Source organism: Drosophila novamexicana, unplaced genomic scaffold (assembly GCF_003285875.2).
Source record: "Drosophila novamexicana strain 15010-1031.04,08,12 unplaced genomic scaffold, DnovRS2.1 tig00000108-arrow-pilon, whole genome shotgun sequence".
NCBI lineage: Eukaryota > Metazoa > Arthropoda > Insecta > Diptera > Drosophilidae > Drosophila > Drosophila novamexicana.
The window spans coordinates 5,875,735-5,899,429 of NW_020824772.1; the positions used below are offsets into that span (position 1 = coordinate 5,875,735).

Here is a 23,695-nt window from a genome sequence, read left to right on the forward strand (position 1 = left end):
CCAAAGAGCATTCAGATTAAATGTTGTATATGTCGGCTACATCCTTAAATTGAATTTAACAGGCTTAGAGCTTGGATATGTCTTAATAAAGCTTATAATTTATCAAAAAGTTGTTTTTATATATAATACTTGCGGGTATAAACCGGCCTCGTTTTCCGCCAATTTACCTTCTAGTCTGAACTGAAGAGGCAAACTCTTGCTTCCAACTATTCAATTTTTTTATGAAGACTTAGACACTTGTAAGGCTAAACATACCTTATAGGAGCAGGTGCGGCACTCGAGTACATTTGCTTCGTGAGTGATATTGCCCAAGGTCCAGAGTATATTGTAGTGATGGACACGTCCATTGGGATGCTCTGGTGGCTCCCATACGAGCTTGAGACCGTTGTGCTTAACCAGACCTGAATTGCTGATGGTGCCGGGTGCTAAGTGAGCAAGTGAGAAGTAAAGAATTGGAATCTAATCTTGACATAATGAATATAGGAAGTGCTTACGGTCGGGCAGCGTCTGCACATCCATTTCGCCGTAGAAGATTTGTGGCTTACAATTGTAAAAATGGAAATTGTAGCGCTCATTGGCGCTGAGGCCGCTGACAAGCAGCATCGAATTGACAATGGTGCGCTCCTTGCATTTGGGCTCCTGTTTGCGCAGCGACAACTGGACGTGCAGATGGCACTCGTAAACGCAGGTGTCGTTGAGGCTGTCCAAGAACTGAAAGGCCAGCATGCGCGACTCCACGGTAATCAGGCGAAAGGACATGTTCGACTGATCAGATGTGCCGTTCTCGATCTGTGTGGAAGAGCAGACACATAGGGACTTTAGAGCATGCAATGGACTGCGTCGAAACGCTGGGCGCTGGGGTAAAGTGATTGCCACTTGCCACTACAGTACAGTCTACTCACAATCTTCCACTGTACATAGCGAAAGTCCTGGGCGAGGAACTCGTTCTCGCTGGTAATGATTAGAACGCGCATCTTGATGCGACTAAAGTGCTGCAAAAGCAGACCTGTGACATTGGCGTCCACCACTAAGCTAAAGATGTCCTCCTCCATTTCGAGCGTAACATCGTCCACCTCGTTGTCCAGCACCTCATGCTCCGCATTGCGCAGCACTGTAGCAGCAGCTGACTGATTGAGGGGCCGTATGATGGTAAGCTGGCGACGCACCTCGTCCGCCTTTTCCTCCACGGACGTAACAGTGCCATGGAGTGGTCCGTCCAGCAGCTGGGCGGGATGCGGATGAGTGTGATTGATGGAGAACTGCAGTATGAAGTACTTTTTGTTGTCCAGCTCCGCCTGCGACCACTTTACAAAGGTGTCGTTCCCCAGATGCACCAGCCGCAGCAGCACTATGGTAAAATAAATGTGATAGATGGTTCAGAAGTGGAACAGGAATTGAGCGGAAGATTGACTTACAGCCTTGGGTGCAGCAAACGACGGCCGGACTTCGGAGCGAACTAATCATCATCTGCTGCGGCACTATACTGCCGGAAAGCACCTCCGAGGTGGGCAGGAGAAAGCGCGTGATCAGCGCAAAGGGACGATAGATGGGCAGGCCGGTTGAGATCACCACAAACGAGGTATGATTAAGTTTCATGGGAGCAAACGAGCTCCACTGATGCGGATTGCTGCGCACAATGTGCACCACGAACATGGACTGCAAAAGAGAGGACAAAAATATTCAAAAAAAGTGCACATGGTAAATGGTTGATTAATCACCTCCAAGGTGCGGCTGTCAAAGGTGACGTTGATGGTGTGAAAGCTGTGCGGATAGCAGCGTATATTCTGCAGAGGATTCGGCTCTTCCGTCTGGCGCTTGAAGCGCATCTCGCCGGTGACTGAATCCTCGCCAGCCACATTCCGCGCAAAACACTGATATATGCCCCCCTCCTCCGGATCGAATGAGTGTATGTGCAGCTCGTTGCCGCTGATGTAGCGTGTGTAGGAACTGTTGAGCGGTGCTCCATTGTGGTACCAGCTTAGACTGGGCCGTGGATTACCCTCGGCGCGACACCTAAGCGTTGTCGACAGACTGATAAAACCAAGCTCCACGGGCAGCGTGCTAACTATTCTCGGCGGTACGGTAACCACGACACGAAACGTTTGCCTGTCGGTGGGGGTGGTGCACATGAAGTAGCCCTCATGCCGGGCCATGCTGACATTCGATATTTCTAGCGTCATGCTGTTGTTGCTCAGCTGGGATAAGGTGTTGTTCGGATGCTGCAGCCACCATTCGATGGGTACATAGTCCTCCACGGCGTGACACTGCAGCCGCAATGTGCCACCAGTGGGCACATACAGTGTGGCATTCTGGAAGGCGGGCAACAGTTGCGTTGCCGTCGCACCCAGCAGCCCGCTGCCGTGCGGCTCGACACGCACCTGCCACACGAACTGACGGTGGCTCCTGCTGGCATACTGGTTCTGGGCCACGCATCTGTAACGGATAATGTTTCACACACATTAATTGGCATGGACTGTGGGCACAATTAGGCCAGCCACTCGGCCGGTGCGTGGTGTTAATTAATGCACTCTGGTTAGTTTAGGCAGCACACTAGACCAAGGGAAAACTCAAAAGGGGTTGCTGATCAGTTGATGAATTGTGGTCAAGGTGTTGATATGCCACAACAGTAGCAGCAGGCAATTATAAATTGCACCTCAAAGCAAATGAGATGCGGTTCGGGTCTGGACAAGAAATGGGACCTTGTTGTGCATATACGACTGAACACGAGCTATTCGTGTTAAGCAAAACAACAGATTCGTGTGTGTTCAAGCATATGAAATTAAAATAGGTTCATTAAATTGCAAATAAGATGATGAGATGCGTATGTGGCCTAGACACTTGGGCAATTGAATAAGAAGAATCTGGATTTGTATCCCAGGCTAGCATAGGCCTTAGACATAGTTTCTGGTGCAATATCTGCTATTAAAATAATATTAATAATAAACCCTTCTAATTAACCCGACATCAGTTATATTTGTTTACATTCCATATCTACACTTACTTGTATCTGCCAGCCTGTTCCAGTCGCAGTTGTCGCAGTACAAGCGTGCCGTTGTTCAACACAAAAGCGCTGTAAGGGATAAAAAATTGAAAAAAGAAATCTTATTGCTGGTTTGCAATTCAAAACCCAAGCCCACTCATGTCAAGCGTTAGTGAAGCCACCAAGCTAGCAGGCGGCGTGCTATAGCGAGCATATATGATCAAGATCCAACCGCTGCGCGCTCGATGTCACAACACCGATCTTTACTCGCCTGCTGTCATTCGCCAGGGACTCGTTGCCAAAGTACCAGGTGACGCGTGCGGCGGGCACGCTGAAAAAAGGACAGCTGAGCACAAGTGGCCGCTGCTCCAGACCGCTTATGTTGGCACTCTGCTGCTGGCCAACAATCAAACGTTTCAGAACTGCAAGAGAGAAGGGATTAACCAAGTTCAGGTGGGAGAGGCCTGCGTACGTGCGCACCTGGATATTCGACCGTGATGCTGTCGGATATGACTTTCATCTCATCCGACTCAATTAGACAGTGATAAACGCCGTTGGCGCGCTCATTGGGCGGCAGACGCAGCGTTCCATTCTTATAAATGAAGAACTCATTCTTGCGTATGGTCAGGTGTTCAATGGCCTCATCGTTGCGGTACCAGCTGCAGTATATAGGAAGGCCGTCTAAGGTGAAGCAAAGTGGTCAATTAAAGCGTTAAAATGTGCCGGAGTAACTAGCTGTGGTCAACATACCCTGATAGTAGTCATAGGGATATATGATGGGATTGCATTGCAGTAAATAGGTTGCATGTGGATTGGTTATGGCCAGCCTTGTGACGGCGTGCTTCTTGATCTGTAGATACGGCTTCAATATTGTTGAGTTTTTCGATTGTGTGGCGGCAGCAACTGCAAAGAAAAATGAACAATGAGCCTGAATTGCACATCAAACAGAACGAACATTCCAGTCGGTTGCAACCGACAACGCAATACTTGTCCACTGGCAGCTTAGAGGAGGCTGTGTGCAGAGAAAACTTGGACACATTAGGCCTAGACGGAGACTGCCAAAAAAAGATAGAAGATACTCATTTTTACGTTATGAATGAATAACAAACGCAATATACTCTTTACATTTTGTGAACGAGTATAACAAGCTCAAATACTTAATTAATTTTCTGAACAAACCAAATATACTATTTGCAATATACTCTTTTTATTTCCAATATACTGTTTTCAATTCGTGACACAGTATAACACAGCCAAAGCAACTCTTTTCACTCTTTGAACGAGTGTTACAGGCCGAAACTACTCTCTACTTTGTGAACGAGTATTAAAAATGTCTCTGATAATCTAGTACACTTTGGGCAGACAATAAACAATGCGAAAAACATAAAACATTATTTATTCTCGGACGTAATCTATTGGCTGTTATAAATTTCACGCTTTTCACTTAGCCACGCCGTTGATTCGGCTGGCCTTATGGAGTTTATGGTTTTGCTCGCACAACCTTTTTTTTGTGGTTGTCCAATCCTTGGCAAAGAATGCCAAATCGCAAAACGCCGTGCTGGGCGCGGGTTTTGATTTTGCTGGTGCCTCTGTTTCTGGCGGTGGCTTTGGCTGTGATTCTCTGGTACGCAGCCAAGGTGTGAGCGTGTTAATTAATTTCTTTGCTATTCTTTGTCGTTTTTTGTTGTCGTTGGCATTGTAACGCTTTAAAGTCGCCTCGCTGTTGGCTGATGAACGGCAAAATTCCAGGCAAGTAGCACTCACAGTGCGTATACTTAATATTGCATAATGATACACCTTTTGTGCAGCATAGTAAGTAGTATATATACATATATAAAGCGTATTTGCAACCGACTGGATTTTGCATACGACCATCCTCTGCCGTCTATCATCGAAACATCTATTAGTTCGCTCTGACTGTTGCATTCCGAGAATTTTCTAGTGTCGGAGCTGAAGTGGCTGGTGAAAAATGGTGGAAAGCAAACCGTTGCGATGTTCCCCAATAACAAATCGCCAAGCATTAGTCAAATGCGTTGAAATTTATGCTAAAAATGCAATCAACTAGCGTTCCGCTCCAGCTACGGCCACCCAAGTGGCAGCCAGCCACAGGGCGCACTCACTTGTGGCCAGGCCAACTGGGCTAACGAGCCAGTTGTAACTGGGAAGACGACTGATTCGCTGAGTTCTGAGGAATACTGTGAATTTGTTTCAGTTTTTGATAAATGTAGTGAAATAAATAAGATAATTGCTGAACAGCCGCATAGAATGCTGACTGGGTTTTGATCAAAATGCGAGTGGCGACGCAGCCCGCCGATATGTTGCATGTTTGTACGCAATGTGTTGCAATTTTTATTGCTGTAATTACACGCAATGCACATGCGGCAATTTGACGCATGAAAATTCCTTGGACCTGCCAATGTGATGGCTGAAACAGCCAAATGCCATGTCAGCAGCAACAGCAACAGTAGCTGCAGCAGCAACAGCCGCGCTAAATGTGGCAACTTTACAGAACATGCAGCTAAAGCCGTGTGGGGACGGAGAGCGGGGGCGTGGCTTTGCATGTGCAACCAAAACGTAATTGTTATGGCATAATTGTTTCAATGGCAGGGCGTTTAATTGCGCTTTAGAAACTGCTGCCCCACAGTGCACTGTCAAAGTTCAGCACATATGTGTTCTCTACCCTTGCCGCGGGTATTATAGTATATCAAAAACGCATGTAACGCAAAGAAGGCAGCTTTTAATCCAACAGTTCACACTATGTGTATGTGTCTGCCTCTACATGTTTCTCAGCTATAGGCTATATACGATTTCTTAAGAAACCTGCATAGAACTTTTTGCTGTAGCACATATCTGCAGAGCCTCAAGCGATATGTCCACAAGGGTATTTAATCGTCGGCGTGTTAAGGAGTCATTCTTTTATTTTTTTATTTTGGCTGTCATTGCCTGCCACACCTAACTGCAATTTTTCATACCTGAAAAGGGCGGTGTCAACAGCAGCACGTCGACAATCATTAGCAGCGTGAGGGACGGGAGGGGTTAATGCCTGTAATATTGAATTTAAATTGCAGCCGTTTTACTCGACTAACAGTCGACTACACAGTTTGGGCTGATTGCGCTCTCGCCAGTGCCATTTATTTGATACCATCTAGATGCCAGCTATCAGCGGGACAAGCACTTTTCATGCTACCAATTGGTGGCCATAACACAGCAGCTGGCAACAAGATGGACAATCTCAATGATTGAACTGTCAGGACAATCAGCTGTTGTGCGTCGATTGGCCCTACCGTTATTTGCAATCTTCCAATATAATTCCAGGTCATTTATTTTATAATCTGCTCCCCATCTGGGCAAATTCAAAGCCAAAGCCAAAGCAATGCAAAAATTCTTGCAGTTGCACTGCAAGTCAACTCACTGGGCAAGAATGTTTCCCAGAATCGTGCTCGAATGCTGTTTGACAACAAACACACACACACTCTCATACACACAGCAGAGGCACATAGCAGCCAGTTACTAAGTTGTAGCAAGTTGCACGTTAATGCTGGACGCTGTGGGGTTTGGTGGGGGCAACTTGCACAAATTTGCATAGTTGAACGCACGTCGAAGGCAGCAGCGCATTCCATGCAGCAACTGTTGCTGCAGTCGATGATGAATGCAACTGCAACTGCAGCAGCAGCAACAGAAGCGGCGGCAACAGCGGCGGCGGCAGCAGCAGCGGCACATAAATTGCTGACTTGCTGCGCAGCGTTGCGCTTATCAAATGGCAACATCTTGTGCATAGATAAGTGAGGCCCGGCAACGGCATTGAACGGCAACGGCAACGCCAACATTTGCTTCCCTCAATGGAATTTCACAAATTCAAATTGCCTGGCATCCTTTAAATGCCCCAAGAGCAGCAGCAGCAGCAGCAGCAGCGGCAGCAGCTGCAGTTCCCAGCCGCAGTTGGCTCGCATCAGATTCAGATTCAGGCAGAGATTCAGATTCAGATTCAGGTCCAGGCTCAGCTGCAACGTGGCGGGCACAGCTGTTGGCACACTTTTGCGGCAGCACCATGGCAACATTTTATGCAGTATGCAGCGCGCATGAGAGATAATTTATCGCCTAATGACGTGCTGCTCTAAGGTTGCGCCACGTTGTTATAAAATGCGGCAATAAAACGCAGCAGCCACCAAAAACAACAAAAGAAAAACCATCAACATTAGAGAAAATAAAATAAAATTAAAATGAAATTTTAATGCCACAGGAGCCCAAGAGCAGCGCCTACAGCAACTGTGCGGCTTGCTACTTGCAGCTGTTCCCGCACCCCCGCTCCCCTACACCACACCGCTCAAGCCTAACAGAATGGGCCACTCTTTGGCGCTGCGGCCTGTCGCTTTGGGGGCGCTCAACGAGAATTTATGAATGTGCAAATGTGTACGACAATTTCGCGCATAAATGTAAGCTACTGCCCAGTTGCCCCGCTGCCCTGGCAGCCACGAGATGCTGCCGCACAGCAGCAGCAGCAGCAGCAGTAGTGTCTGCACACCCACCGCAACTCTGCCGCAAACTTAATCTGGGCAAGAGGGGGATGTGAAAAGGGGTCTCGTAGCTTGGCATGGCAATCGAAGATGCGTGTGCACATTCCATAGCATTCCGCGCAAGCATGTGGGAAGTTCAACGGTTGCACTGCAAGTATCTTGTATCTCAAGTTGGAGCCGCATCTATTCATTGCTTGCACCACACAGTTCATTGGCGCGCGCGCCCGCTCCCAGCCAGTGCCCACATCTTACAGTCGGAGGATTGTGGCTTCCAATTGGCGTCGCTTTGCTGCTGCCTGCTGCTGTTTGCAGTGTTTTTATACCCTTGCAAAGGGTATTCAAATTTATTTTCGAAATTTGCAACAAATGGAAGAAAACAACTCTCAAGTGTATTAGAAGTATTCTAAATATGTATGCATGTTTCATGCTAATTTTAACCCGAGCATGTTTTGTTTTAAGAACCAATGCCTGGTAAAAGCCTTTCGGGTTATTCGGATCCTAGCTTAAAAGCTTACAACATTGGCGTGCACATCACATATTTTGAGTTCTATCGGACAACTATAACACATAGGTCCAATAGAAACAATCAGTGGAAATTTAAAATGTTTGCATTTGAAGCTCTTTTGGTTTTTTTTTTGGACATAAATCTTATTATGATCCTTACATTTAGGCAAAAATCTATATGAATCGAGTTAATATATATAGTTTGTACAATTTTGTTAGCCCTTTTTTTATTATTATTACTAGCGAGGGTATTTATTATTCGGCAGTTAAAGTTGCCTCCGCTTTCCTGTTTTTGTTGCGGGCATCTACGATAGTTGCCGCCGCTTATTTGGGTTAGCAGCTCAAATAGTTTTACGTGCATTTTTCAATGCAATTTCCAAATGCCGCGAGAAATTTATGAGAAAGTCTCTAGTACGCCCACCCCACTGTAATTGGTGGTGTATAATGCCCATTGTTTGCCTAGTGCCTTTTGCCTGGCAGCTCAATTGATTACTTCAGTGTGTGCGTGTGTGCGTATGTGGGTCTGCGTGGAGTGTGTGTGTAGTGTGTAATTGAGTGGTTGAGAATGCTCGAAATTCTGCTAGCTGCGCTGCGAACTAGCTAAAAGCGCTTACCCGACAGACACACATAGCTAAACAAACCCAACTGAAACCCGGGAAGCACCACACACACACACTCACACACATATATATGCATAGCATACCAGGGTGCCAGAGTGGGTTGTGGGTTTGGGATTTCTGGCGATTGAACCACTTTAAACAATGGCGGGCATTTACTTTGCAAAAGTCAAAGATAAATTGCCTTTTAAACTACAAGCTCCGTTTGGTTAGTTGGTTTTTGGCAAAAGTCCTGAGCTCTGTTTGTTTGCAACACCCCACACACACACACACACATAAACACGCACACACACATGAAAATCAATTGACATATTTGTTTAACTTTTGGCGCAGCAAACAATTGGAATAAATTGTCTTTAGCAATTTGCATTGGCAGGCCATAGAACTTGGGGTAGGCAGAGAAGTGTGTTATCTAAAATAATGCCGAAGGGCTGGCGATTATGTTGTATTTGTTGCCAGAAATTTGCTGCTGCAAATGGTGCCAGCAACTAATCCTCTCTAAATGGTTTTCATAATGGCAGCTAAGATCTTTATTCGGTATTAGTTGCTGCAAATCACACTATTTTCGATTTGCCATTTGCCATTTGCCAATAAATGTAATCGAAATATAAGCGTCTGTTTATTATTCCCATCAATTGGCTAGCGCGTAAATAAACAGAAAAAATCGCCCAAAATTTGGCCATTTCGCGAATACCGTACAAATACCTTCCGATTGCAAATCATAACCGATTGTCACAACAGCGGATAACCAAAATACAATATGCTGTGCCATAAACGAATTCATTTCCGTTGAATTTTGGCAGCAATACGCCGTCGTCTCTCTCACACTCAAACTCCTTTAATAAATCATATTGCAATATTTCCGTTCAATATTTTGTTCTGGCGACGTAAACAAACAATAACAAATTGAAATACAGAGAGAAACAAAATATACAACAGTTCAAAGTTTTTTTTTGTTTTGGTTTTGGTTTTATTTTGTTGTTTTTCTTTTTCTTTTTTTTTTTTGTCTCCAGCCACATTGTATGCTAAATGGCATTGGTAAATTGGGGAATGTTGAAAATGCGTTTCGACTGCTCCTCCTGCTCTCGTGCATTTTTAAATGGGTTAAACGTAAACCGTTTACCAATGACTCAATACAACTTCCTGGAATCGAGCGGCACAGACGCAGGCTGAAGGCAGACCCACGGGCGGGCAACACGACACATGGAAGCAGAACACAGCTCAACAGAGCTGGACGGAGATGAAAAGGGAGAGAGAGAGAGGGGGGGGAGGGGGAGGGGCTACGTGCATTAAACCGAAATAAATAAATAAACCGCTGAAAAAGTGCTGAGCACTGGCCACGGGTATGGATGGTCAATAGTCAATGGCCAAATAGCAGAAAATAACAATGTTGCCAATAGCCAACGAACCAAACAACAGCAGCTGCAACAACAAACAAGACCGTTGCAGACGGTTGCACTGACCGACTAAAAGACATCCTGTATTCAGCAACAAGCAACTCGTTCTTGTATAGGAATATTTAAGATTCCCTTGACCCACGATATAAGAAATATTTATATATATTTTTGTACGATCTATTTACAAATTTTATGGCTCAGAGCTGAGACCCAAATGTCTGTATATAGCCAAAACACATGACTGGATCTTAAAAATATTTGAAAATTTAAAATAATAATTTTTCAATTTTGTGAAGAACGGGAGAAGGTATACTATGCGAAAACCTTCTTACCAAATTTTCTTCATTCATCTATCTTCGAGTTTGGATTTAGAAAATTATGAAAATCAGATGTTCTTCGAAAACAGAAAAAGAAAAATTTCTTTAGTCGGAAGTTCCGTGATACCCGAGCCACGCATTCATGCTCCATTCCTTCCAGCACGCACCTCGCTTGTCAGATCTTAAATGTGTGTAAATACCAAAGCTCAACAACATACATACATACATATCTCTAAAAATGGCTTTTTTTTTTTCTTTTTGGAGTAAACGAGCAGAGGCATACAAAAAGTGAAACAGTCTTGATCTTTTTATACCATAGAAGAGGCAACATACCAAACTTTATGTTTGTTATTTTTATAAGTCCCGAGATATGCTTAACAAACGGTATTTAGATTTTTATCGATTTTTTCAAAAAGAGATAAGTTATCGACAAGTTGAAACAAAATCGTAATGCGCGGGCACTAGGAGCACCTACGCTCAAAAGTCTCTAGCTTCAAGTCTGTACCTCTTATTGTATCTGAGACCGAAGCGCTTATCCGGGCGGCAGGCAAATATGTTTGTCATCCGGCTCATGAATATATTAGTGTATGGAGTATTGGAATTGGAGATGACTCCTTCTGCTTGTTACATACATTTGCTAAAAAACATTATACCCTTTTGAGCCATTTTTAGTGGGTCCAGGGTATAACAATGGTCAAGCCAAGTAAAAAAGTGAACCGAAAAGAAATTATAAAAATGTTTCATTTCAAGCAGAGTAAATATTGAAAGACACCATACTCACTCATTCCCTCGCACTCTCTCTCTCCCTCTCTCTCTTACATACACATAGCAGCAATGAAGGCAACTATGCGAAAACGACTATGGCTAGCCGTAGCTCCAGCTACGGTTTCGGTGGCTTATGGCCACCATGACCAACTTGGGCAGCTCGGAGTGCACTTGGGCCAACGGAAGCCAAGCGAATTTTCGCCAGCTACGCAGCAAGTGAGCAGCCACCAGAAGCTCGAAACCCGCAACCAGCTGCACTCAGCAAATTTCTGGTAAAGGTGGGCGTGCACGTTGTCATGGGCGCACGCTTGGGTACAGGGTCCAGCTGATTCGGGCGGTTTACAATGCCCAAGTGCTGAGTAGGGACCACGTCCGGCAACCGTCAACACAATCACGAGAACCTTAACCATGCACAGTGGAGCAGATACGTTTTCTTTTCTTAAACTGAACTGAGCTGGAGATAATAAGACTTTAGAATAAAGCTTTAAACGAAAAGAAATGATTTTTAACAACACAATAGCACTATAACATTGCCCTGGGATGGGAAGCCGCATCAGTTCAGTTCGGTTACTTAGGCAACTGATGTACCAAGAACTGCAGACAGTGGATAGTTTAAAAAATATTCTCAAGTAAATTGGGTTAGTTGAGAATGAAGTATGCACCTTAAGAAATAAGTGTTTTCAATTTCATTTCATAACCATTCTTTCTTGTTGATATTGATAGCAGCTCCTAATACTTCTTTAAAAATACTTAATACAACATGTAAGTCAATACATATCGAAATAAAGCATAAGCTTAAACATGTTCATGACTGACTCCATGGGGAAGACTATCACGGTAAGAACATTTATGAAGAATATGCAGATATGATAATTATACAAGTAATTAACAATGGATTATACGTGGAACAGCTTAATATCTTTGTTAATATGCACTCCAGCTGAACTTCATTTGTGGCCACATATTTTACCCAGAGGAATACATTTCAACCTCGCTGTACACTGTAATTATCACTGAGGACTACACATCTATGATTTCTTAACCGTCGCTCGCTTGGCATTGCCGTTGGCCCATTTGGGATATTGTCCCACATCCCATCAACGTTCCCGTGTTGTTGGCAGAGCTCAGAAAGCGCGCTCTCGCTTCCGATTATTATGCATCATTTAACAGGCAACATTGTTGCAGTCAATGACTAGAGCATGGGGTTTTGGCACCCGCAACCCCCTTAATGCCTGTAGCTGTGCCCGGGTCTGGGTTTGTACCCCTGCCTCTGTCGTTGACGATGACGGTGCCTATGCCTGTCCCCATTCCTGCCCCTGCCCCTGTCTCTGTGTCAGTGCCACGGCAGCAACTTGACGATAGTCGAAAGAGGCAACGTCACGAACTACGACAACGTCGAACGTGCCGCAAAATGTTTTACTGAATGCGAATTGCAAGAAAAATTATTGTTATTATGAGTTGCTAATTGAATGGAGTTGGACGGGATATGGACACACAGAGGGGGCAGAAACGCATCGAAATGTTGCTGCCACTGAGTGGCCACAGTTGTGGGGCGTACACTGTGACAAATGGCTGAGTGACAACGTGCTTGTGATTGATATTTACAATGCTTTCGCATTAGTCAACTGACAATAATGTCAAATGACAAGGCTTTGCTTTGGTACAACAGTAAACTGTCAAATAACCAAAAGGGCCGATCAAGCTGCTTTATCAGACATCAACGGCATGCCAAAAACGATTCTCGCGGTGTAGTGCCCCGACTAACTGTACAAATGTAAATAAATGTAAAATGTGAAAACTTCCTCTACCTTCTTTTTTGCGGTCAACAGCATGACGCCCACCTGCCACCTCTCCGCCGTAGCCATTATGGTAGCGCATGTAATCACAGTTTTCGCAGTGCTCCTTCGGGCTGCTGTGGAGCGGTCGCATGTATGTAACTGCCAAGTTGTCAATGTCAAGCTCATACATGATTCTCGATACTCAACATGCTAAGCTAAAAAGCATACAACAGTTACAGCAATTGCAGTAACAGCAACAACAACAGCAACAACAACAACTGCGGCAACTGCTGTAGAAGCACCAAAAATGTTGCTGAGAAAATGCCATGCGCATAATTTACGAAAAAAGATTCTCAAAATGTTGGACAAACAACGTCTGCAGGTGAAATCTATTTGCATTTATCGTTGAGCTGGAAAATTGCAAGCTAAACTGGCAGTTGTGTAAATGGAGGAAAATGGTAAAATGAGCTGCCAAGCAGAGTGTTGCATGCAACAAACGGCAATCGGCAGCAATCGATGAACAAATTGTGCTCAATACACAGCTTTAAATGCATTTTAAGTCAGCAACAGAACAATGAGCATATTTGTTAAAAGGCTCGATTTGAGTGTCAGCAGCAGATTTGGATAATTAGTTTGCAGAGTGCAGCAAGTGCTGCCACTGCTGCCACAAAATGTGGCAGCCAACACGTTTAATGGTTTTCCATTTACTTAAAGAGGCATTAGTGCGTAAGCATGCCGTAATCTAGAACAGTCAAAAGGGGAGAACAGGCGAGAGAGCATTAGCTGCCAACAGCTGGCCAATCCTGATGACTGACCAGACCAACCGACCGACCGACCAACCAACCAACCAACCAACTAACCAGACACTCAGCCAGTCAAGCGACGTCACTGGGATGCGTTGTACTTGTTAATTGCAGCGGAAGCACTCAATTAAAAGCGCGTGAAACGTGAAACGCCACCTGCGTGTGCCGTGTGTGTATGTATGTGTGTGTGTTTATATAGCGGCTGTCATTTAACGAATGCGACTGCAACTGGGACTGGGACTGCAATGTGCAAATTAAGGCCACAGGAAACAAACAAATGCGGCGTAATCAAAAAGCGGTAAATAGCTGATACTGTAAATAGTTTATAGCCTATGCATAAAACTGCAAATTGCCATCAAGCAAGCGAAACTAAACCACATTAAACCAAACCAACAGCAACGGCAACGGCAACAGCAACCCCAACCGAAACCCCAACCCCCAGCTAAACCTCAGATCAATTTAACCAAACAGCAACTGTTTGTCAATGTTTGAAGAGACTAATTAGCTGCCAGTTGCCAGTTGCCAGTTGCCAGTTTAAATATAAATGAGTTGCATTTCCTTTGGCTATTTCAAACTAGTTGAGTAAACAAAAGTGATTGTAAATTGATAGCAAATGTATTTTGTTATTATATATTATTAATTTAAGTTCAGAAAACTGTTTATTAAGGATTAGAAATGCACTCGCTGTACCCAAAACCAAACTGAACCAATTTTACTTGGAAAATTTTTTTTTGGATAGTGTTAAATTTTGGTCAGAAAGTTGTATATGAAAGCACGTACGGCCTGCAATAATCATGTAATACTTAAATTCATAATTTAATAATTTAAATTGTTTGAAAAAAGTTTTTAAAGTACGTACACGGCAAAAAAAAAGGTATTAACCAAATCCTGGGTTTAAGGCTGTGGAAGACCAAACCCACAAACTGGGCCCCAAGGCGGAAAGTTCGAGCTGTAAGCCGTAAGCTAGATAATATTCCTTCACCCACATTCTCAGTACGCACAGAAAATAAGCTTAAATCAAAGCATAAACTCGTGGCCTACCAAACCGTAAACCTCTTTTGCTGCCCTGGAAATATTATTTTCAGAACAGTCAGCTAATAATTTTCTACATAATCCCAAAGTTACGAAGAAATGTTGTGGCAATCCTTACGCGAAATTTGTTATAATTTTATCAAAATAAACAGATAACCAGAAAACGTGGGCAAGGGTAAATGGATATTGCATTTCATGTTTGCCTTAAAAAGTTAAGATAAGTTACACTAACGGAATACTTATGAACAAAATAGACTTGCGTACATATATATAGATAGATTACATGTAAGTTGAATTTGATATTATATCAAGTTTTAAATTCGAAAGAGCGTATTAAGGCACACACAACATATTTAAAGGTCATCAACGTCGATTGGCGCTGCCTTTAATCTAATGATAGGTACTACATCTCAGTTCGAGTAGATATCTCAGTCATATCTACAATAAATGTCATTATCAAAATGATTGATAAGCTGGGATCTTAAATACGCGACTCGGTGATAACATGCAGGCTCATTCATCAATGTTGCGCTCTTGACTCTGGGTCTATGCAAGTCAGGCTGCAGGATATTGCAGCCGGAACTAACCACAGGCACCACGAGTGGCAAAAAAAAAAAAACAAAACGATGGGCCATGGAGCAGGGCGGAGCGCGCGTTGCAGCCGTTCTTGATGGTGTTGAAGCGGCTGTCGTGACATCATAAGGCAAAATGTCAGCAGTTTTATTATCGGGCACACGCACAAATTGTCGCCTTTGTCGCCAAGGCAGAAGCTGCGGCTGGAGCTGGCCCGGCAACAGCAACAGCTGTTCTTGTTGTTGTTGCTGCTGCTGCTTGGGGGTTATATATAAATACATATATATGCTTGAATAATATATGTATGTGCATGTACATTCGCACAGTGTGTCGCATAAATAATGCAGTTCATTATGTCATTTAGCGGCACGTTGCGTGCACTGCGACATTGCAACACTGCGACACACTGGACGCAGCTGAGCAGATGACGCCAAGTATTCAGTTTGAGTTCCCTGATCTTAAGCGGATCACATGCCACAGCAGAAGCAGGTTGTTGTTGCTGTTGTTGTTGTTGTTCTCGTTGCTGCGCACCATGCGCGGAAATGAAGTTGTCAATGAGCCACTTCCACAATTTATGAGCGATGCTGCCGCTGCCGCCGCTGCTGCGGACACCGCCTGCCAAGATCTTAATTATGACTTGAGTAATGTGGAATAAACGATAAAGCGTGCACACGCAAATACACTGCAAGAAATGGCCCGTTCAGTCCTACGGCCAGCTGCCATTCAGCTGGACAATCAACTTCATAAATCAAGACGAGTCCAAGTATGGCAATGGGATTAAGACTTGAAATTGGGATGCCAAAAACCAACGAAGACTCATAAAAATGTCAAATAACAAATGTGCAAACATTTTTGTGCATTTGCCAAATTTGCACAATTTAATTGTAGCAACAATAACAGAAAAAAAAAGAAAAAAAACATTTCTCCAAAATTTATGATTATTTTATTGCAGTTCATGTCCATGTGCAGGTCCAAGTCCATATTCATGTCTTGGCATGGGACCAACGTAACCAAAAATGCCATTTAATTCGCGCATTTCTAGAGCAGAACAAAATGCAAAAGATTTATAGATTGTTTGTGTCAAATCAATTCGCTGGAAACTCTGGCTGGATTATGGGCCACGTCTCGCCCAGAAAGCCCGCACATTAGATCTGGCTCTGTGAGCCGAACAAAGCTCTGGCATTAACGAAATTTTCATCAGACTTTTTCATTGAGTGTGGAAATTTGATTGTAGCAAATCAATTAACGGCTTTCAGAGTGCGCGAAGGGGGGTGTACAGCTCCGTCGGAGGTCTGATTCCTGCTATTTGGCCCGTTGTTTGCTGTCGGGCAATCAGCAGTAATCAACGTGTCCGGGTGTGGGCGGAGTGGTCAGATGGTTGAGCTGCTGTTGACTGTGAGTCTTGCGCCCAGACATTGCGTCGCACGTCTGAGTGCGCAGGGAGGGCAACAAAAGGACGCGGCGCAAATGGCGGGCACGTGAGTGTCGTCGTCGTCCCTATCGTCAGGATTTAATCGATTATACGATTTAATTGAACTAAAAAAGCTTAATAAGCAATAAAAGCTCACACATGCATAGACACACACGTAGAGCTCCAGTGTGCTCCTATGCAAGCAAACAAATTAAAAGTAACACTTAAAATTACACCACGTCGACGCTGGCTAATGAAAGCAGTCAAGTGAGTGGCCCTGCTCTCTAGTCCCGCCACTCTATCCATTGCAATTGCAGAATGGCAATAAAATTTTATTTTCCACAAAATGAAATTTTGTGAACCGTTGAAAACCACTTGCCACATGCTTGGCCAACAACAATCACAACAAATATAGGAACATATATGCGGCCAGTTCAGAATCTTTACAAGTACTTAAAACGGAGCCATGGAAAATCTTTTAGTCGAGCGTGCGCAGCTAGAAGATGCTCCGTAGAAGTTGTTGATATTATAAGAACTTGTTATAATAGTCTTAGTAAAATATTGTGTTCCATACGCAAAATATTTAATAGGTACACAAAGGTATGCATGAGTACTCATTAGTTAGCATAAGTACTCATAAGTTACCATTTGTGTTCACATATACTCATTAGAAAATAGTCAATTGGTTTCAATTTTCTTAGAGTTTTTAAAGGTGTAGTGGACTAGAGAATCAAAATTTAATATTAAAATTGATAAAAATTGTTGAAGTTGAACCGACGACATCTTGATTGTTAGCTCGACGTTCACACATCTAAACCATACAGGCAAATACTACTACAATTTAAAGTACTCTTTTTTTTACTATGTTCTTTGACCAATAACTAAAATCTACTTATTTATGAAAATCTTAAATGAAAGTCTATCTTAGAGAGTCTATCTATAAGTTGTTCACAGATCGGCTGTCGATTGCTCCAAGCACAATCTTTATATCGTCTAATTGAGCAAGATGCATGCCAAAGCCATATCTCATGTCTAATGGTTATAGAGTATCAATACCAGAACATCCAAAAAGAAGTCAGTTTCTGCTTTCAGGGCGGGCGCAACATTTGGTCAAAGTTTAAATGCCGTTAAACGTATTCATTTATCAAATTTTAATTTTATTATGTATTTCGCTTTTCAAGTTAAGTGTGTTGTTGACTGTGTATCTGTGTGTGTGTGTGGATGTTTTTTGCAGCCGTCAGGCAGCAGGCGAGCGAGGAAATTTTTATAGTCAGCATTAGGAGCTTAAAAGCGATTTGCTTCGAAATGGCAGAGTGATTATAGCCATGATGGCAGCTAAGCAAAACAGCTATAGAAAATGTTCTGAATAGCCATCAGCTTATATATGTAAAATATATTTGTTTTATATGTGTGTGTACATAAGCAGCTTGGCCGTGCGTGAGGCTTGTGTGGAAAATCAATTAAATTGCAATTTAAACACTGAGCAAGCAGTTTGAATATTTTGGGTTAACTGCATAAATACAAATATAAATTGAATTAACACAATTTAATGTGGTTATTTAACACATAACGCTTACTAATTGCGTATAAACAGCAAATCATTCATTTACTTTATTTTTCATTTATTTGGCACTTATTAAAATTGTCAATTACGCATTCATTGAACTGAACATTATCTTCATAAGCTCCAATGATACTAGCTGAAAATATGACCTTAAATATTCAATCTGGCAATCGCTTCCAATATTAATATGTCTTATTCAGAATTAGGAGGTTTTCAATTTGACTCTTAGATCTTACCATTTACTACATACAGCTTGAACATAGTATTATGTACTTTAAAATAGAAAATTAATAAATAAATAAAAGTAAAACGGCTAAGAAAATCATTTGAAATTGTTGGCAGTTGGCAAAGTTATAAATTTTCAGTACGTTTTAATAAGGCTTGGAATTTTAAAAGGCTTTCCCATCTGTTTTTTTCTTAGAAATTTTGAAATTTGTAGTTTGAAAAATCTTATTGAGAAAAAAACACAGCTGAAAATGCAAAATGTTTAAATAGGTACAAATAATCGCTGATTAATACACAGATATATATAAATTCATATTACCAATACACATATTAATTGATGTTTTCTTTCATTTAATTGCCGAACTGACAGATTATTTCATAATAATCCCAACATTATATTAGGTAAAGAAATGCTTATCTAAGACAATAAATTCCTTTGTTTTAAGGCTAAACAATTTCCATGAAATTAGACGAAAATTTGTTCCGCTGCCAGCTGATATGCCATGACAAATACATTGAAAAATTATACGAAATAAAGTTCAATGAACGCGATGGCTGTGTGGGGATCTATAGACGATGACGATGACGAAGGCAACTGCCGTTGAGTGCTTTAAATTTCGACAAACAAACACAGACGGGCAGACAAACAAATGTTTGTGTGTTTGTTTCTTTCTGTGCGAGGGTGTATGTGCGCGCGCTTTCTATCATCTAACATATGCGAAATTTGTACGACATGTACGATGCGGCGTATACGTAATATGCAATTTGTTCTACGGCTGCTGGCAAATTGCAGCGCAAACAATATCCACATTCACAAGACACACACACATATATATTACACGGAGAACATATTGCCTGGCTCGCAATTTGTTATTGTTGTTGCTTTTATTTGTAATGCGATACTCGATTCGACTGTTGACAACAACACACAAACAAAATAAAAACACCTTTTTTTCACTTTTAATGGCATTCATTAACCGCTGGTAATTGGAATTGCAGTTGCGAGTGCGCCAGCAGCAGTCAAGCGTTGTTTAAACAAATTAATGTTTAATAATAAAAGGCAAGAGCGGCATGAAAATTGCATTTATGTCCAGGCTGCTGTTATAAGTAATATTGTTAGCTGTTTTTACCCCACTGGCCGCAAGTAAATAATGCAATTACACAAAAAATTCAATAATAATATTGTCAACATAATGAAACACAGGGCCCAAAGCCCCTACGCAATGGAGGAGACAAAAACAACAATGACACGAAAGGCTTAATGCGCACACATAATTGAGCGCGCCGAGAGTGAGTGCATAGAGTTTGCGGGAGTCCTGGTAAACGGAGTCCTCTTCTTATGCAGAGGCACATTATTAAATGCGCATGTAAAAAACCAAAAATCAATAAAACTCACTAACGATGGGGCTGATACGAGTGGGTGCGATCCATACGTTTAGGTTACGGGGCAATAGATACCGATAGACGTGGCGCTGGCAACTTGTTCCGAGGCGGAAATGGCGTGCAAAGTGAAGCGGATGCGAGTGTTTGGGAAAATGGGAGCAAAAACGCACCATCGCATCCCCTTCGCCCAGGAGCCATCGCCCCCTAACTTTACTCTGGGGCTGCAGTTGAATAACCTCTGCGTTGACTGCGCTGCTTGTATCTATCTGCGCTGCTTCGGTTGCTCCCTCGCTAGGATCACATACGCCCTGCCAGGCACACACGGCGTAGCACACACACACACATAGATAGACAGAGATTATTAAGCATGAGGCCCAGTCAGGCATTGCATGAGGCTTTGGCGCTGGCTACTTCATTACGGTGCGTGTTGAGTTAACACAAACACTGCAACGCCCACCAGCGCCAGCACCAGCACCAGCACCAGCACCAGCAGCAGCAGTGCCAGAGCCAGTGCCAGCAAACCAGCGCAAACAGTTAAAGGAATGGGGGCGTGGCAGTAAGTCAGTTAATATAGCAGCTAGTTGGCTGCCCGTTTGGCATATGAAAAAGTGGCAGAAAAACAGCTCGCAGCCCTACAAAATAAAACACAACGTAAGCCCCTTTCAGGCTTTTTAGTTCAGCAACAACAACAACAGCAACAGCTACATCAACTACAACAACAACAACAACAGCTGCAACAACACCATTGAGGACAACAACACAGGCAATAAGCAGCAGCAATGGGAGCGCTTGGTAAAAAGGAGTAAAATTAACACGTGGTTTGAGGTTGACACTCGCTCGATTTGCCGCTGAGCTGCCTCGGCTTTTATATATGTATATATATACTTATATATATATATATATATCTCATTATGGCCTTAACTGTATGTAGCTGTAACTATGTGTGCGTGGGTATGTGATATTTACGCATTTTCGCCATGTTTGTGTCGCCGTTGAGCTAATGAAAAGCGGAAATGAAACTTTTGTATTAAACAAGTATACGTTGTTGCTGCTTTGCTGTACACGCACAACCTCCCCGCCCTCCCCCTCCACCCAGCCCACCGACCAGTCGACCTCCTTTTGCCTGTATGTGAGGGCGTGTTTGTTTGCCTGCCTGCCTGCCAGCGTGTCTGACAGCCGAGTGCAGTTTACAATTTAAAAAAAAAAAACAACTCGCCCAGACATATTCAGATTGCGTATACGCAGCGTTCGCCCCACCAAATTGCCTACCCTTCCGCCCATTGTCTTTATAATGCGCACGGATTAAATGAAGTCCTATTAAAATAAAGTAATTCCAGCCGCGGCGCCACAAAAACAATTCCGCACCTACGTGGCATGGGCCGCCTTTTGTTTCCGCCCGCGGCCAAAAACTAAATTTTAAAAGGCGCTGCGCCAGTGACTGGTAAATGTGTAAATGCGCTTAGTCTTTTTTTTTACCAAAAAAAAGGAGGGTACAAAAAGAAAGCCAAGAGCAACTGCGTGTTAATGCGCACACAAAAAAAAAATCCAGAAAAAAGGACAACACACACAGTAAAGATATAGAAACGTGCTTGAGAACGGGCCACTTGCGGGTGGGCTAGCTTTACAAAAGGTTCAAAAATATGAAAAAATAAAAAGAAAGAAGAAATTGTGGACTTTGGCGCGCCGAGGTTTCAATACACTTTAGCTTGGCTTGTTCCTATGGCAGCCATGTAATAGAGAAGTCTGGTCTGATACGATTTTGCAGATTAATATGATAAGAGAGTAGGCGAGTTCGTATTTGCTGAGTTCCATTATGCACAGTTTCACGACAATCGTATCCAAACTGAGAAATTCTCGGCTTTTAATACTGATCGAGAATATATATACCTAAAAAAAAAGGCGTCCTCTTTTATGCATTTCAGAAAATGTGACAAAATTATATTACCCTCGGCAAGAGTATAAAAGAAAAAAAAAGGAATTGCTGAAATTTTTATGCAAATAACATTTCATTTAGTTGGCTGGGATATTTGCTTAAAAATGTGCAGTGCGAGCAAATATTAAACGAAAACTAAATAAAAATTAATTGAATTAAGCGTCCCGTCGCTCCGGTTGAGCCACAGCAGCAAAAAGAATTAAAATAATAATAAAAAATAAAAAAGCTAACACAAAAGATAAGAAAAAAACTTTTGTAATAATGTGCAGCAGAGTGAAAATGTTTCGTTTGCACAAAATCTGTGCAGGAATCATGAAAAACTGCAAAAGGATGTAAAAGTTTTATAAGATTTAAAAGTTGTGGCTGGCTGCGATATGCACGCCTGATATGAAGAGTAGTATATGTACAGCAGCAGAACGAAATGCAAATAAGTTGCGTAGAGTTTACAAAATTATATAAATAAACAAATGCATATATATACAAGAATTTCAAAAGCCAAAAATTAGTTGATTTAAAACATTTGAATTGTGAAAGAGGGAGTTGAAAAAAAGATACATAAACTAAAACAAATTATGCCCACGTCATTGCAATCTCAACAGCTTGTTATCCAGTTCCAGAGAACACAGACTCCAGCCAAAGGTAGCAATTGCATGTGTTGCAGCATTGCAAATGACGCCATCTTGACAGAGACAACAGCTAAACACAACCACATAAACAATACACACACACGCACACTTACAAGCTGTCTACCCAGGTGGTTATGTATAAGTAAATTTGTATGCCTGTTTATTTGTATATGTGTGTAGGTTTGGGCAGACGCATTGCCAGACAAATGCGCGTCAAGTTGACTGCATGTCTCGAGGCAAGTCATTCACATTCGTCATCAACGAAGCCAGGCCAAGAGCCAGACAGCCGCAACAGCTCTCTGCAGTTACAGCTGCTGCTGCTGCTGCTGCTGCTGCCAAGGTGCCAAACAGCAACACCCACTCGCAGCTGGAGTCGTTCACCGGTGCAGCATTTGGAAGCCAGCCTGCTAGTCAGCCAGTTCCCAGTAGCAACATCATCGCTGTTATTAATCTAACGCAATGCACACAGACATACACACACACACACACACACACACACACACACACAGCCCACGCCCTCATTTCCAGGTGACAGTTGTTGTAGCTTTAAGTTACGGCTGCTGTGGCGCGTATTTTGGTAGCCACTGTGCATGCTCGTGTGTCGTTGGCAAATGAGTTTTTGCCCAAATGAGTCTATGGCCAATAATTTGGTAGGGGTATTGTGGGTACCAAACTACGTGTAATTTTGGGCGTACTTAAATTGCCGTTTAAGCATTTTTTATGAGCATAATTTATCAAAGTTACGTTAATAATTTCATAAGCATGGACAAGCACACACACACAAGCACACAAGGCACAACTTTTATGTGGGCTGCTGCTAGTGACATCAAAATAAAGCATAAAAAATAAAGTATTGCAATTTATTTTGCATAAATTGAGCCAGCAAGCGGACCTACCTAGCAGCGCACACAAAACAAAATACCAGCAAAATACCAAAAAGCCAAAATAATTTCATGGCTTACATCTAACACTGCAGCCAGAACTGACAACAACAACAACGACAACAAAAACAACAACAATAACAACAACATTAGCAGCGGCAGCAAGGACAACAGAAAGGGTTCTCGTGGCAATTTCAGTTTTGTGCTCATTTTGCTGGCATTAAATTTTGCATACTAGCCCCGGCAACGAGTAGAAAGTGGAAAGTGGAAAGCACATCATTTGAAGCATTATGTTAAAATATGCGACTTCTTCCAGAGCAGCTGCTCTGCTCTGGGTGTTGCGGCAGCACCTTATTTTGCCAAGAATTTGCTGCTTTGAAAGTTTTTTGAGA

At 42.7% G+C, this 23,695-nt stretch overlaps 1 protein-coding gene across 1 annotated transcript in view; it reads right to left on the minus strand.

Moving 5' to 3' along the window:
• Positions 1-23,695, minus strand: part of LOC115772040 — a 54,748-nt gene that overhangs the window by 1,690 nt on the left and 29,363 nt on the right. The window contains exons 3-11 of the mRNA XM_030717978.1: positions 3,731-3,883; positions 3,461-3,661; positions 3,252-3,402; positions 3,002-3,070; positions 1,719-2,433; positions 1,416-1,656; positions 903-1,348; positions 495-789; positions 256-425 (exon numbers count right to left, since the gene is read on the minus strand). Coding sequence (XP_030573838.1) covers positions 256-425; positions 495-789; positions 903-1,348; positions 1,416-1,656; positions 1,719-2,433; positions 3,002-3,070; positions 3,252-3,402; positions 3,461-3,661; positions 3,731-3,883 — 2,441 coding nt within the window. The remainder of the gene's footprint in view (positions 1-255; positions 426-494; positions 790-902; positions 1,349-1,415; positions 1,657-1,718; positions 2,434-3,001; positions 3,071-3,251; positions 3,403-3,460; positions 3,662-3,730; positions 3,884-23,695) is intronic.